The sequence below is a fragment of the Neophocaena asiaeorientalis genome, unplaced genomic scaffold (genome assembly GCF_003031525.2).
Source record: "Neophocaena asiaeorientalis asiaeorientalis breed wild unplaced genomic scaffold, Neophocaena_asiaeorientalis_V1.1 scaffold240, whole genome shotgun sequence".
NCBI classification, from domain to species: domain Eukaryota; kingdom Metazoa; phylum Chordata; class Mammalia; order Artiodactyla; family Phocoenidae; genus Neophocaena; species Neophocaena asiaeorientalis.
In genome coordinates, this window is record NW_020185331.1 from 2538647 (window position 1) to 2553239 (window position 14593).

The following is a 14593-nucleotide window of genomic DNA, read 5'->3' on the forward strand; positions in this document are numbered from 1 at the left end:
CTGGCCTCAGAACTTGAAAGAAGAAAAATACAGAGTATGGTTCTAGTATATAAATAAAAACAAAGTAATTCTAAAATTGCCCAATAATTTAATGGTAACTTTCCAACAACTTTTTCAAATATTCTTATTTTTCTGCTTTTTTTCCTGCCATTTCCCTTACATCAATGACACTGTTGATCCATTTCTAGTATTCTTTTCAATTCATCTGCTTCCAAAATAGTTCTATCCCACTGGATAGAACTAATAAGTTCTATTCCACTGGATCAGATGCTGTCCTATTCCTTCAAATGTCATATAGTGTGACAATCATCTCTTTCAATTGTTCATGTGTCTCCCTGTGATTATTCTTTTGCTGTTTTCCCTAACAACTATTTTGTGTCCTAACCCACTAGACCTTTGAGGGAGGGTCTACGGCACACATTTTTTTTTACTGCTCCACGATACTTAGTATAGGGCTTTTGAGTGCCTGATACATGAATAGATGAATAAATGAAATAGTGAATGAACCAAAGACTGGATCCCTCTTATCAAAGCACAGTGAAGAGAGAACAGGACTGGGTTCTAATCCTGGTTGTACTAACTACTGATCTTATGACCTTAAGCAAGTCACATGTCTCTTCTGAGTCCCTATTTCTTCATATACACACACATACACACGTGCATGCTCACACGTTTGTCAACAGATTGATTTAAGAATTAAATGAGATACCACATGTAAAACACAGTAAGAACTCAACAAACACTAGCTGTTATCAGCATTATTATTATTTACCCTTAAGGCCAGGTCAAGCTCCCTCCTCCTAGGCACCTGTCCTGACTACTCCAGCTCTCACTTAATCTCCTTCTCTGAACTTCTATAGCCCTTACAGCTTGTTCTACATCCTTTAACCTTTGAATATATCCTATCTTGTTCCCATTGCTATTATTTCCTACATGCCTTGTATGTCTGAGATCTTTGACTCACAGAATCTCAGAATTAGATGCTACAAACAGATAATGTGGTCCATTTTCTTCATTTTATGGATAAAGAAGGCTTCAGGAGGTTAACAACTTGCACAATGACACATTTAGTTAGTAGAAAAACAAGTTCATTAACACAGGCTCCGCTTAAGCCTTCAGGTTTAATGGGTGACGTCATTCATTGAGTCCCTGCTCCCCAACTCTTTACCTAGGTGGCCTTGGGCAAGTTATTTAACCACTCTGTGCCTCAGTTTCCCCATTTGTCAAATGGGAAAATACTACTTTCCTCATAGGGTTGATAAAAGGATTAAATGTTAATCTATGTAAATTCCTTAAAATAGTACTTGACACGTAAGAAGCACCCAACAATGTTAGGTAATATTATTATATTATTACTATTATTAAGCTGCAGGGGGAACATCCATTCTTCCATAGTATTTCAAAGATAATGACCCAAATCTCAGCAATTTAACTTTTGCATTCCCATCTTCCATCTCTCAAGGTGTTTCTGCCTTTCCAAAGCAAGTAAAAAATAAGGTCCTGGTTTAATCCCCAACTCCCTCAATACAAACATACAATACAGATATGTACCCCATCTTTTCTAAATATGCAGCTTATATTTTTCACTCTTCATTCTTCACCACACAAAAAGCAAAACACATGCATTAAGCTTTGTAAATAACATAAATTTTTGTTTGACTTAATGTGTCTGTTCCATGCAATGTGATGATGGTTATCTATATGGATTTTTATGTGTATGTCAATCCCAGTGTGTTTTGATTGTAAATTCCTAGAGACAAAAATGATGTCTGCTTATGTCAATCAAACATAAATTCTGGGGCACTTGGACTAAATTAGATCAAGTATTCAGAGCAGAATTTCAGAAAAATTTAGAGAATGAGAGAGGATTAATGAGGATTGGCTCAGCAGAAGGCTTAATGAAACAGGGGACTTGGGCAGAGCTTTGAAGGACAAGTAAAAATTTTAATTCAAGACAGAAAATGAGTGTTCAAGGTAGAGGGTATACTATGAGCAAAGTGGAAAGACTTGGCAAAGATTAGTCTGACTAAAGTAGAGTGATGATACTCAAGAACATTGAGAAATTCTATTGAATGTGTAAGACCAGAGCACTTTGAGAGCACAGTTCATGTTCTATTCCTCTTGGGTAGCCCCAGTATCTTGACTAACCTTGGCATTTGGTTTATAATTTAAAAAACATGTATTGAATTAAGCAAAATTACACTGCTTTTCACTGTACTAAAGTGAAGAAAACTGATCATGAAACCAAAAGACAAAGGAGTTAAACAAGGTATCTATACATCCTATAGAACTAGCCTCTAGTCTACAAATTATATTTACTTTGCCTACATCACCACCATGGACGAGTGTAAAAAATAAAACATACCAAATTCTTTCATGCTCATATATTCATATGCTCTATCTCTCTCTGTCTCTGTCTCTCTCTTTCTGTCTCACACACACACACACACACACACACACACACACACACACACACACACACACACTGTTCAGAGTTCCAATCCATTGCCTCATAGATCTAGACAGCTGAAAACTTGAATAAGGTACTAAGAAGCACAGAAGTTAAGAGTCTTAACATTTAATCCATTTTGATGAAGGATTCTCAGAAGAGGCTCCTGACTCTACGAGCCCAGACCATGTGACTGGCAGGCTAAACAGGCCCAGGGAATTTTGAAAGAAACTTCTTTGCTTCCATGATGTACCCATCCCACCAGGAGGCCTTGGGAGAACAGGAGAGAGAATATAAATAAATATGGCAAGAGAAACAGTGATATTTGGTATTGGCAACAGCAGCACAATTTGTGTTGTATAGGAACACATAACTGTTTGTGGATTACCTTTAGCCCCAATGATCAGGTGATAAATTATACAAATGTGGTTGTGATTGAAAGACCTATTTACTAGACTTTTTGACTCACTGAAATTAATTAAGCCACCTCTACAAGCAGTAGACCAGAGTTTCCAGATCTCCTCTCTACCACTTCCAGCACTATATAGATCCACAGTGACTAAACTGTGACTAAATGACATGATAACTATATCTTTAGATACCACATTCAAATTCACAGGGGTACAGTGAGCTGCAACTAGCACTCAGGACCTGGTACCAAATTTCAAACATTATAGAAAATGCACCCACTTTGTTTCCAAAAGGCAGAATAAAACATATATAAAACTTCAGGTGATTTCTGACACCCTTTAATACAATATTAAATTGTGTCAAATCCTTCTAAAGTTGCTGGTAGACAAATCATGAAAAGCCAAATAGTGGCGTTGGAATGGAGGCTTTTCTTGGCCTAAAAATCTCTAGAAACTGCTTTTGACTGATGCTACTGAAGTGATAAGAGGTCAGGAGTATGTAATTTGACAACCATAGCTGGGCCTCATTCATCCTCCCAGCCTCAGCATCAAACGGGCCTGGAGCTAGCTGCCTGCTCAATGAGTAAATTCATGAGTGAATAAATATTACAAAGTAGTAGCCTGTTTTTACTCTGTGAAAGGAGGAAGGGTAACAAAAATTATCAAGCAAATTCTAAAACCTTTATTTTATATACCCTATAAGAACCAAATTAATTTAGTTTTAAATTATCTGTCCTTCAAACATGCTTCATAACTCAAACCTCCTCAAGTTCAGTTATAACACACTTTAGCTAGAGTATATGAATGTGTGCAATGATTTGGAAAAGAAGAATGGGAGAGGGCAAAGTCATTATCCATGTTGAAAACATGTCCTTCCCCTCTCCAATGGAGTAAAAGAACTTATAATAGCCTCTATTTTCCTATGGGGCCAATTCCATTTTACTATGCTTAAAATTCAACATTCTCATCATCTGATCTGGATTTACCCAACCAACCTTTACTCTCACACATGTACTTTCTTCTTTTTTAATTACATATTATGGAGCTAACAAAAATACATTAGCACTTCTTAAAATTCAAATTAGACATAATTCTAGAAATATGAGCTTTTCTTAGAATAATTTCTAACATGTGCTTTTCATAATTTTTAAATTATAAACATTACTGAACAAAAAATATGCAAATAGGCTTCTATAAAAAAGAATCTGTTATGCTTCTAGCAACATGAACTAATATAATTTCTAACATGTACCTTCTATTAGGCAGGTGGTCTCCTTATTACCCAAACACATATTTAGGCTTTGCCTCATGCTCTTTCCCTTGAATGAAATGTCCTCTCTCATCTCTACTTCTCCAAAGTCTAGGCATCTTCCACAAGGCCCAACCTAACTCCCACCTAAGTCTGGCCAGTATTCATCTCTACTTTTCCTGTCATATCCTGGCAAACTATTTTGTTCCACTTAGCACTTGTGGAACAAGTGCTATATTGTCTTTGTGTTACTCTTCAGTTTTATCATTATAAATGTTATCTCACTAACAAGCTATTAGATCATTGACAGCAGAGACAGTGTCTTTTGAAGGGGAAAGGTCAAGTATTTTGTAGAGTATCCTTCAATTTGACTAGTGTTTTCTCATATTTACAGAGAGTTATGGATTTGGGGAAAGAATATCAGAAAGGTGAAGTGCCCTTCTCATCACATGATATCAGGGAATACATGATATCAACATGACCTATCTGCTGATGTTAACCTTGATCACTTTGTTGAAATGATATCTGACAGCTTCTCCACTGTAAAGTTACTATTTTCTGCTTTATAGGCTGTCTTCTTTAGAAACAAGTTGTTAAATCCAGCCCACACTCAAGGGGAAAACAGAAGTTCCACATCCTAAAAGTATCAAAGAATTGGTGGTCCTATGCTAAACCCACCACAATAATTAATTAATTAATTAACATTATGAGAGAGATGCTTTGAGGCTATGCAAATACCCTGCTTTGTCTTAAACCTCGCCTACTTATTTTAACACTGACTAGTGGATCTTGCCTATAGCAATGATTATTGTTGTGCTCTAATGTTGATATAGGACTGTATCTTTTATTTATTTGATAATCTGCAGTTTGTCCAGCATGAAACTAAACACAGAGCAGGTAATCAATAAACACTTGTTAAATGTAATTGGATTTCAAGAAACATTTATGTAAAATAAAGTGAGATAATGAAAGGTGGATAAGTTCAAGGCAAGTATGTATTTTGGCAGTTGTGCTGTTCTTATGTCATATGTCTTGATTGATGGAATGGGAATAGAAAGATAAAGAATTAACTACCTCACCTCTACTAAAACTAGGAGAACTTCCTGGAGAAAGGAAAACAATAATAATAGTCATATAGTGCCTTAAAGTTTACAAAGTGTACTCCACATTCATTATTTAGGATTTCAGAAGCTCTCAGAAGAGAAAATTTTCAGGAGACAAAGATTGAAAAAACATTTAAATTTGTGAAAAGGCACTATTAATTTGGGAATTGTAAAATTAGGTGTAGAAACTACATAAGGCTAACCAAGAAAAGCAAAAGTAAAGGCAAAGAAGAAACAGATACAATAAAAAATAGTGTGGGTCCAGTGCAAGGCTTTAAATCAGGTGGTAAAGTTGATTTAATGCACAGTATAAAACCAAGACACTTAGACTATCAAAGATAAAGAGTACATAGTTAAAATAATGAAGTATGTCATTAAAATAAATATTAAGAATGGACTTCGTGTGAAAATGCATTGAAGGTGAAAAATGAATGGAATCTTTATGTATGTGTTTACTCATTTCTTTATCGGTAACCTCCATTTTTCCAGTGCCTTTAACAGGCTCTTAACCTAGTATGCAGCCAAAAATATTTGCAGAAGTTCTACTATGTGTCATACATAATGCTAGACATTTTAGGATATATAACAATTAGAATGGTCCCTTCCTATAAAGAATTTGCGTTCTAATTGAAAAGGTAAAACAAAAATACATATATAAATGTTTAACTTTTCATATATATATGTGTGTATATACACACACACACACACACACACACACACATATATATGAAAAGTTAAAAAGCAAAACAAGGCAGAAGGGGCCAAAAGAACAACATAATGAGAAAGAACTGCAATAGTCCAGAGAAAAAAGAGATAACTATGAAATGACCTGTTCAGAAAAGGCTTGTGAAAATAAGGGGCATTTGCAATGGGTCTTCAAGAATTGGGTGGAGTGGGTGGTGAGATTTTAACAGAGCCAAGAAAAAGGCATTTAAAGCACAGATAGAATGGCTGAACAAAGGGGGTTGAGATAAAGGTGTTTTAAGGAAACAGTGAAAATAAAGCTGGGCTGTAATAAAAGTTTTATGAAAACATAGGGTACAAAAGGTAAGCTGAGATTTAAAAAGGCTTTGAATGCCAAGTTGAGGAGTTTGAACATTTTCTGTAAGCAATCCAAAAATAATCAAAGTTTTCCAGCAAAAAAGTGACATGATGAATATGATATTTTAGAAATATTAAGCTGGCTTTTGATGTGCATAATAAATGGTGTATATCTTGATTAAAGATATGGTTATGGCAGTAAAGAGACAGGCATACAAATAAATCACACTGAATATACAACAAAGAGACAGACTGCAGCAAAATAAACTTAAGAACAAAAGATTAACCCAAGATTTCTTTGTTAGGAGCAAGAAAAGCATAACATCACATAGACAGGCAAAGGGTAAGACTCCAAAATATGAAGAACAATCCTATTTTTTATTTCCTCCATCATCATCATGTTTATATGAAGTTCAAGTTGCCTACGCTAAGAGTGGAATAAGTAACTGTATTAAAGGACTAACTAGAGAAGTTCCCAAAGTTTATGTAAACAGTGACTTTAGAAAGAGAAAATGCAGCTGCATTAATATGCTTTAAAAGTTTTTGGAAAATATAAGCCACATGACTTGTTAACTGCCCTATTAATTCAGGGGAAAACAACAAAAAATCACATCGAGGTAGCAATATGAATGAATTAACTAGAAAAGTGTATGTTACCCAAGCTGGAACTATCAGTTCATTTTAATGTTCGTATATAACAAAACTAAAGATTAGTCTCTTCTTTCATTACCACACAAAAAAAATAGCCACCCTATGTTCTCCACCTCCATTCCTTAAAGACAATTCTCCCTAAAAATTCTCCCTACATTCTCTTAATCCTCTCAAACAATTCCCTAATTCTATCTCCTTTCTTCTGCATAAACTTTGGTCTACCGCATCTTATTCACTCCTTAAACCCACTTTAAAATACAAAACATATATGTTATAAATTTCCTGAAGCTGCCTTTAATAAAAGTAGGAATACTTAGCCTTCATAGTGCTTTGCGGTTGACAAAATATCTTATACAGATACCTCTCACAGAAGCAATGCAGAGCAGGTATTATCACATCCATATATTACAGAGAAGCAGCAAACCCAGGGCCACATATTCATAAGTGATAGAGCCAGGCCTGAAATACAGGCTTTCTGAGTCCAAATTCCATATTCTATTCCCTATGTCACTCAATTTCATAATGTGCCAGTAGCTGTATCTAATTATTCAAAATGTATGTTATTATTCTATATTATGTTTAAGCCAATACATCCCTTTTTTAAAAAATAAGGTACTTATGCCAAAATGCCTATTACAGGGCCGTTTACTGAGAAGACCTAATTATTTTAAGAGGCTCATTATGATGACAGTTATCACTTGATTAAAAGTGACAACTGAAGTATAACATTTGCAAAATTGCTGAGACTATACCAAAACCATTTTTGCCTTTAATTCTGCAATGCAACATGCAACAACAAAGACAATATGGGTGATTTAAGGATATGTGAGCATCAAAGGGCAGAAACAGGGCATTCCTACTCTCTTTAACTGTGCTAAGGCCTCAAATACTGATATAGTTCAGAGCATCTTATTACCAAGGAGACATAAATCAAAAGGAGTTCAGCTAGGAGCAATAAAACAGATTAGTGTTGGGAAGGACTGACTTTAAAGAAAGTTTTAAAAGAATTAAATCCAGGTAGTCTAGATAAAAAACAGCTATGAGGAAACCTTTTTTTGAAGCTGACACAACAAAGAAATTATTTTGAAGGTAAATGTCTAAAAAAATGCAAAGAGGAGTAATCAAATATTTAGAGAATATAAAGGGAAAATTCAGGAAAAAATTTACCAGTGAAAACCTATGGGACAAAAAAACTCTCCCACAGGAGTGGTGAAAACTACACTCCTAGAGATATTTAATACTATGTTGGACAAAACGAGAAAAGGATTCCATATGGAACGATCCTGTACTGAACCCTGAAGTGGTGGAAGGATTGAAGATGACCTCTTAGATCTTTTCCATTTCTGGTTTTTTCCTAATTCTATGAAGTTTTATGGGGCACGGCCTTCTGCCAATATCCTTTCTCCCCATGATGTCCACTTTCTCCTTGTACAAAGGGAAACAAATTGTATCCTTCATTTTAAGCATACCTCCCACTCTCAATGAATAGGTAATATAATCCAAGGTACAAGTTTGGGAGAAAAAGGCTAATTCCTAAACTTATAATAGTCCTTTTTTTTCCCACAGTGGTTCCTGGGGCTCTTACAAGTTTTTTCACAAACTAAAGAGGAAGTAGTTCAAATGGACTCAAAGAAGAGCTGTTTCATCAGGAAAACCATTAATATTCTCCCTTCTTGTATCCGAACACAGAGCTGACAGTGACCCTGGGAGCTATAAAGCCCCAGGTCAAATTACCATCAGAGCTGCTGTTCAGGATTATCTTTTACCTTTCAGCATTTTATGATGAGTGACAGCAAAATCTACTGGCAATCCACATTTTTATAGCAATGATATCTGCCTTTGAAAAGATGTAGCCTTAAACACCTACACACTTCGCCAATGCTGTAAAAGAGTAAGTCTAATTCAGGATTCAAACTCAAGAAGCCTCAGTCTTGCCCTCTTTCTCCAGTCTGGCACTTTAAAAAAATGGTTTCTCAGCCAACCTTGAAATAGATCCAAACTCTCCAGAATTCCCATTCAGTGAAAGCCCCAGAAAATACAAGGGCTTTTCCTCATTTTGCTGATTTATAAGGACAAGATGTAACAAAATCCAGGGAGCTCTGAGAACATGTCCCTGAGCCCTTTAAAAATAAAACTGTAGCTCATGTATGAGAAGGGACAACAGGGCAGAGATAGCTCTCCAGGAATGGACACTAACGCCTCTTCTACCCAATCTAAACAACCTCAGTGGGTGAAGACCCATCAATTGCCACCTTGCCCATTTGAAAGAAACTCTGTTCCTCTACCCACACAGCAAGTTCATAGTTATTAACACCAAACCCTCTAAACAATTTTCTTAAATACCATTTTCATTTTTCCCTAGTAAAAATGAGACTGTTCAAAGACTGTAAAAAGATTGGCCTCTCACACTGGAATAGGATCTGGCATTTTCAAAAGCCCTTCCAACACTTAACTCATCTGATCCTGGCAGGAAAGACTGGCATTTATAATCCCATTTTGAAACTGAGAAAAAATAAGTGCAACTCTGAGAGTGCGACTCTGAGATTAGGCAGTCTAAAGAAGAACCCACTGTGAAAAGTTTCAAACCTTCCCAACAATGGACCAATCTAAAAAGGATTATTCCAGAAAACTTTAGAGTGGGATTCAAAAGAGGCTGAAGCCCTCCGTAGCCTCATCTCAGCAAAGCAAAGAATAAGAAAAACAAAAAGGCACTTCCTTTAATTTTAGAAAGGAAACGTGACCCTGCCCCTTTATGAACCTGACTGGATTTTCTCAAGAAACCCACTGCACCTTCTCCCTATAGGACTAGCCAGTCATAAGTTTTGGCTACTAGTTCTCGGCCTCTGAGACTCAGCCACCGAAGAAAGGCCAGCAGCCTGGACAAGGACAACCTGATGAGCTCCCTTTGTGTAATCACGTCAGGAATCCCACACTCCAGGTGAGCTTCAACCTGGCCCTCCTCCAAATCTGCACCCCACACGCACACATACCGATTGCTGGCTCCCACTCCCCAAACTTCCCTCACCCAACAAGAGTGGGGAGCAAGTTTCTCACCATCCTCATAGTTTTTGAGATAGTAATCCGGGCCGGGGCCCCCACGGCTTTTTGCCGGGTTCCGCAGATTCTGGAACTGCAGGAAGTCGGTCCTTTTGCCCCCGAAGCGCAGAAAGGCAGGTGAAAGTCCCCGGGCCAGGGTCACCAGACGCTTGGAGCTGCAGGGATAGAGAAGGAGAAAGGAAAGGATCCGGGGGACAAGCGAGAGGACGCGGGGCACCAGCAAGGCCCTCTTCCCACTCTCTGTGGAGTTGTGCCTGGCGCCCCAGCCCGCCCATTCTTGGGCCATGGGGCTCCGGGAGCTACGCCTCCCGCGCCCAAATGGTCGTGGCCCCCTCCCTCAGGCACCCCGACGATGCTCACCCAAGGTAGTATTTACAAAGAGTTAGAGATTGTGTTTGTTAATAGTGTGTGCATAAGGTGGGGGGTGCCCTTCTGCTGAGAACACGGGACTAAGGCGCAGTTGCGGGGCTTCTGCCCCTGCCCGAAAAGCTCTCCCAGAGGAGACGCGCAGCGTACGGACCCCGGGCTCCGACTTTTGCCAAACTTCTGGGCTGAAATACGGGATCTGCCTCCTCTGCCCCAGGGGCATCGCAACCTCCATGGAGAAGGTGAAACCCGCCTTCTTTCTCTCGGAGCAGGCACCTGAGGTCAAGTTAATTTTTTTTAATGCCAAAGCTGATTTTCCTTTTCCACTACCTTATAACAACTGTATGCATCTCCCAAATCCCTGAGCAAGAGAAATTCCCGGGGTAAATCCTTGCCTTTCTGAGAACACTCCCCAGCCCCGCCTTGCACAGTAGAAGCAATGCCTCTTTGGCCCCTGAAATAATTCAGCCCGATCTCAGGAAAGGTAACGTTCTCCTCTCCACCCCCCGGGTTGGGCTCTATCTTTTTTCCTTCCCACTTGGGGCCATTTGGAAGCTCTGTGGAAAATGAAGTTTGCCGAAATGTGGAACCTGCGCGTAGTAGGAGACTCGAGGGGCGTCAGAATACTATTTACACCTATTTAGGTTCAGGAGTTCCATAAATAGGTTTTTCAAAAGCCAAACGCTGCTAATTCGGGAAGGGGTAGAGAAGGAGCAATCAGATGCTCTTAATGCTAAGGGCGTCAGCTGTTAAGTTCGGGGTCTCTACGTTATTTTTAACGCTTTGCTGCTTCAGGTTCTGAATATCCAATCCAAATGGTACTAAAGAGTATCTTAAAGGCAGTGGATAAGAGAAAAAACAGACTCCAGTTTTAGAGTTTCTAGCAAAAGTCGTGGCCGCCTGGAGAAGTCCAGTAGCCGCCGGAAGGATCGCTTGGCCGAGGACTCCGGCACTGCGTTACCCGGCGGGCGCAATCGGCCGTCGTGTGGGCCCACGGCGGGCGAGGAGACATCCGAGCGAGTCCGGCCCAGCAGAAACGGCGTTTCCAACAGCCTTCCAGCCGGAAACCTGCACAGTCAATGCAAATACGCCCCACCAAGGCTTCTTCCCCGAAAAGCCGCCTTCCACAATCTTTTCTGCGACAAGCATTTAGCGAGAACATGAAAGTTTGTTGCTGTTTTTAAGGTCAGAAGCAAAAGAACCCCGAAGGAGTCCGCGTAGCTAGAGAAGCGCCATGCAAGTGGGGCGTGTAGTCGCCCCCCGCCTCCCGGACGAGCTCACAGACGCGCGCTGCTGCACAGAAGAGCTTCCGAGGAGGAATCCGGCCGCGCAGAGCTGTTCCCGCCCTCCCAGTGGAGGCGCGGGCAGGAACCAAAACGGCCTCGGCGGCGGCCACAGCAACCACTTAGTCCTCCCGCAACGCTCGCTCCACGTGGAAGAAGCGCCCCACACAGCGCCTCCTGCTACCTGCCGCGTCCGCTGACCTGGCCGAGGCTAGGGAAACCTGGAGAGCTGAGGGGCGGGCGCACGCGAGAAGCAAACTCGAATTTCCCAGAGTGAAAGATACTCAGGAAAGGCGCGGCGGACGCGGCCTCAGAACAGAAAAGTGAGACTGAGAGCTCTCGGAGCTCTTCGAGGAAGCCCACAGCTGAGGCTCCAATTTGGAGGGAAATTTTTTTAACTCAACACTTGGATTCGACATTGTAGACTTTTTTTTTTTTTACCCTGCAACTCTGTCCCTGTTGGGAAGGGATCGTGGTTGCCTTACTGCTGAACAGTAACAACTGGGGAGAGGGTGAGCCCAATTAGAGTCCAAGCCCTAGAGTAATGCAGGGTCCGTGATCACAAAACTCCCGACTTCCTAATCCACCAGTGCTGGATTCAGATCTCCGAAATATCCCCGGGGTACTTCTAGGACACTGTCCGCTCTTCTTATATACGCTATGACCGGAGCGAGGACTTTTTTTTTTTTTTCTTTAAAGAAAAACTAAATATGCAGTTATCGCAGGAGATTTAAGGAGTAGGGACTGGGGGGGGACCATTCGGTCTATAAAAAGTATCTTTAAAAGTCCTGAAGTCTGGAAAGGACAGCGGAGGATATAAAATTAAAAATCCGAACCAACTTGCCCACCGCTCAAGCCTCTGCTTAGATTCATTTTCTGTCTGGGAGTGGGAGAGAACTGATAGAACGATCTTTCCGTGGAAAATTCCATTTTCGTGCGATCCCCGCTTAAACACTCACAGACACACGCAGACAGGCACACACACACACACACACACACACACACACACACACACACACACACACACACACCCCTCTCGGGTCTTTGTTGTTCAAGACCTTTTTCTTCACTTTTGTAACTGCCCTGAACCTCTTCTTTCTTTTCGGAAGTAGACGGGGAGGCTAATTGTGGATATATGTACGCACAACATTTTTTCAGTCATAACTGGTAAGTTTCTGAAATGCCTTCTGCATTGCAAACATGTGCATCTTAATAGAAAACACTGCTTTTCTCAATCACCAGTTACAGCCTCAGCAAATATTCCAGGAGGAGGAAAACCTTTCTTCTCTTTGAGAGATCCGCTTGGCTTTTTTTCTTCTTCTTCCCCCTTTGGAATGGGGGGATAGGAAGGGGTGGGGGTTGCTACTTTAAAAAAAAATGATCCATTGAAGCCCCTGCCTTACCTTAAGAAATCCAGCCAGCCATCATGAATGATGGACGGATCCAGCTGCAGAGAAAGGAAGTTCTCATTGACTGTCCTGACTGGGTTCTTGGTGCTCACATCAAGTAGAATCAGGGTCTTTTCCTTCAAACCTGGAGCTCTGTCTACAGGCAAGGGTCTCCTGTCTCCAGCTTGGGAGGAAAGGGAGAGACGGAGCAACAGAGCCAAGATGAGAGCCACCGGGGCTAGGCACGCGGGGGGGCGGGAGTTGCTGGAGGGCATGGCTTCAGGAAAGGCACAGAGCACCCTCATTAAATCCCTCTGATTTAAACCTCCCTTCCTACAGGGTCTCGCTGGTGACTAATTGTCCTTATCTAAAGTGTGTGTCTGTCTGCCTTTTTCCCCCCTTTTTTTCCCTTCCTTTTCCCCCCTCTCTCTCGTTTTTTTTTTTTTTTTTTTTTTTTTTTTTTTTTTTTTCTCTTCTTCTTCAGTGTTTTGGTGCTGGTGGAGCGAACTCACGCCCCTAGCCAGCCTTCTCAGAGACTCGTGCCAAGAGTACTTCACCAGCACCGCCCCTTTAAGAGATTTCAACTGCAGACATTAACTTTTTAAAGGTAAGGTGAGGCGGGGCGGGGGAGGGGGGAGTAGGAGGAAGGGGTGGCGTTGTTATGATTTAACCCTCTAGGGTCGGGAAGCGGACGGAGGGATCGAAACTGTACAGTTTTAACATTTGGGGTACCGGGCGGGACGTCTTGTTTTCACTTCCCTCCCGGCAAGGCTCTGGGGAGAGCAGTTCTAGCTGCGACCCCGACGCGAAAGCCTCTGCGCCAATTCTGGGCGGGAGTAGGGTCTGCACCAGTCGCGCGCCTGTTTGCGCGCCTGTTTGTCCTGACAGCGTCAAGGAATGTCGTCTGCTCCAGGCCCTTCCCTTTGGGTTGAAGCAGCGAGAGCAAGGCTGGTTAAGTTGCAGAGGGGTCCTGCGGTAGCGACTGTGATTCCTGCCAAAGCACCGAGGGCAGACGGAGACTCCGTGGACGCAAGTATGGACCTCTGTGACGCGCTGGGCAGCAACACAGAAGCCGCCCTCTGACCTGACAGGGCCCAGAAGGAATACACAGAATGACCAGGTCAAAGGGTTTATCCGCCCGTAGGGGAAAAGGGCCCAGGCTGCGCGTGGCTCCGTTCTGCCTGCAGCTGAGGCGAAAGTGTCTTGGGGGTTCAATACACGCCGACTTAGGCCAAGTCAAAGCAACCCTGTCTGTGCTTGTTTAGTCTGGCCGGCGCTGCGCCCATCTGAGCCACTGCTTGCCCACTGTACTCCACTGCAGCAGCAGAGCTACCCCTCCAGACCCTCCTCTAGGTCACCCTGGGCTTATCCCTCCCGAGGGGAACTGCGCCTTTCTGGTCCTAGAGAAGAACAGAGTGATGGGTTTTCAAACTCGGCCCGGAGCCGAAGCCAGAATCTGCCCGCACGTAGCTCCTGGATGCTCGAGAACAGCCAGGAGCTGCGTGATGCACCACCCACCCTAGCTCATGGATCCCCTACCCACAGCACCTCTCAAATCGAGCCCTGGGTCCCCAATTAAAGCGTGGGAAAGAGGCC

At 41.7% G+C, this 14593-nt stretch overlaps 1 protein-coding gene across 3 annotated transcripts in view; it reads right to left on the reverse strand.

The window, feature by feature from the left end:
- The window catches only part of HPSE2 (heparanase 2 (inactive)), a 551090-nt gene extending 537788 nt beyond the window's left edge, over nt 1-13302 (reverse strand). For all 3 annotated transcript variants that reach the window (XM_024734988.1, XM_024734987.1, XM_024734986.1), the window contains exons 1-2: nt 13013-13302; nt 9958-10115 (exon numbers count right to left, since the gene is read on the reverse strand). In XM_024734988.1, the coding sequence (XP_024590756.1) occupies nt 9958-10115; nt 13013-13302 (448 nt within the window). The remainder of the gene's footprint in view (nt 1-9957; nt 10116-13012) is intronic.
- Between the last annotated feature and the right edge of the window lie 1291 nt (nt 13303-14593).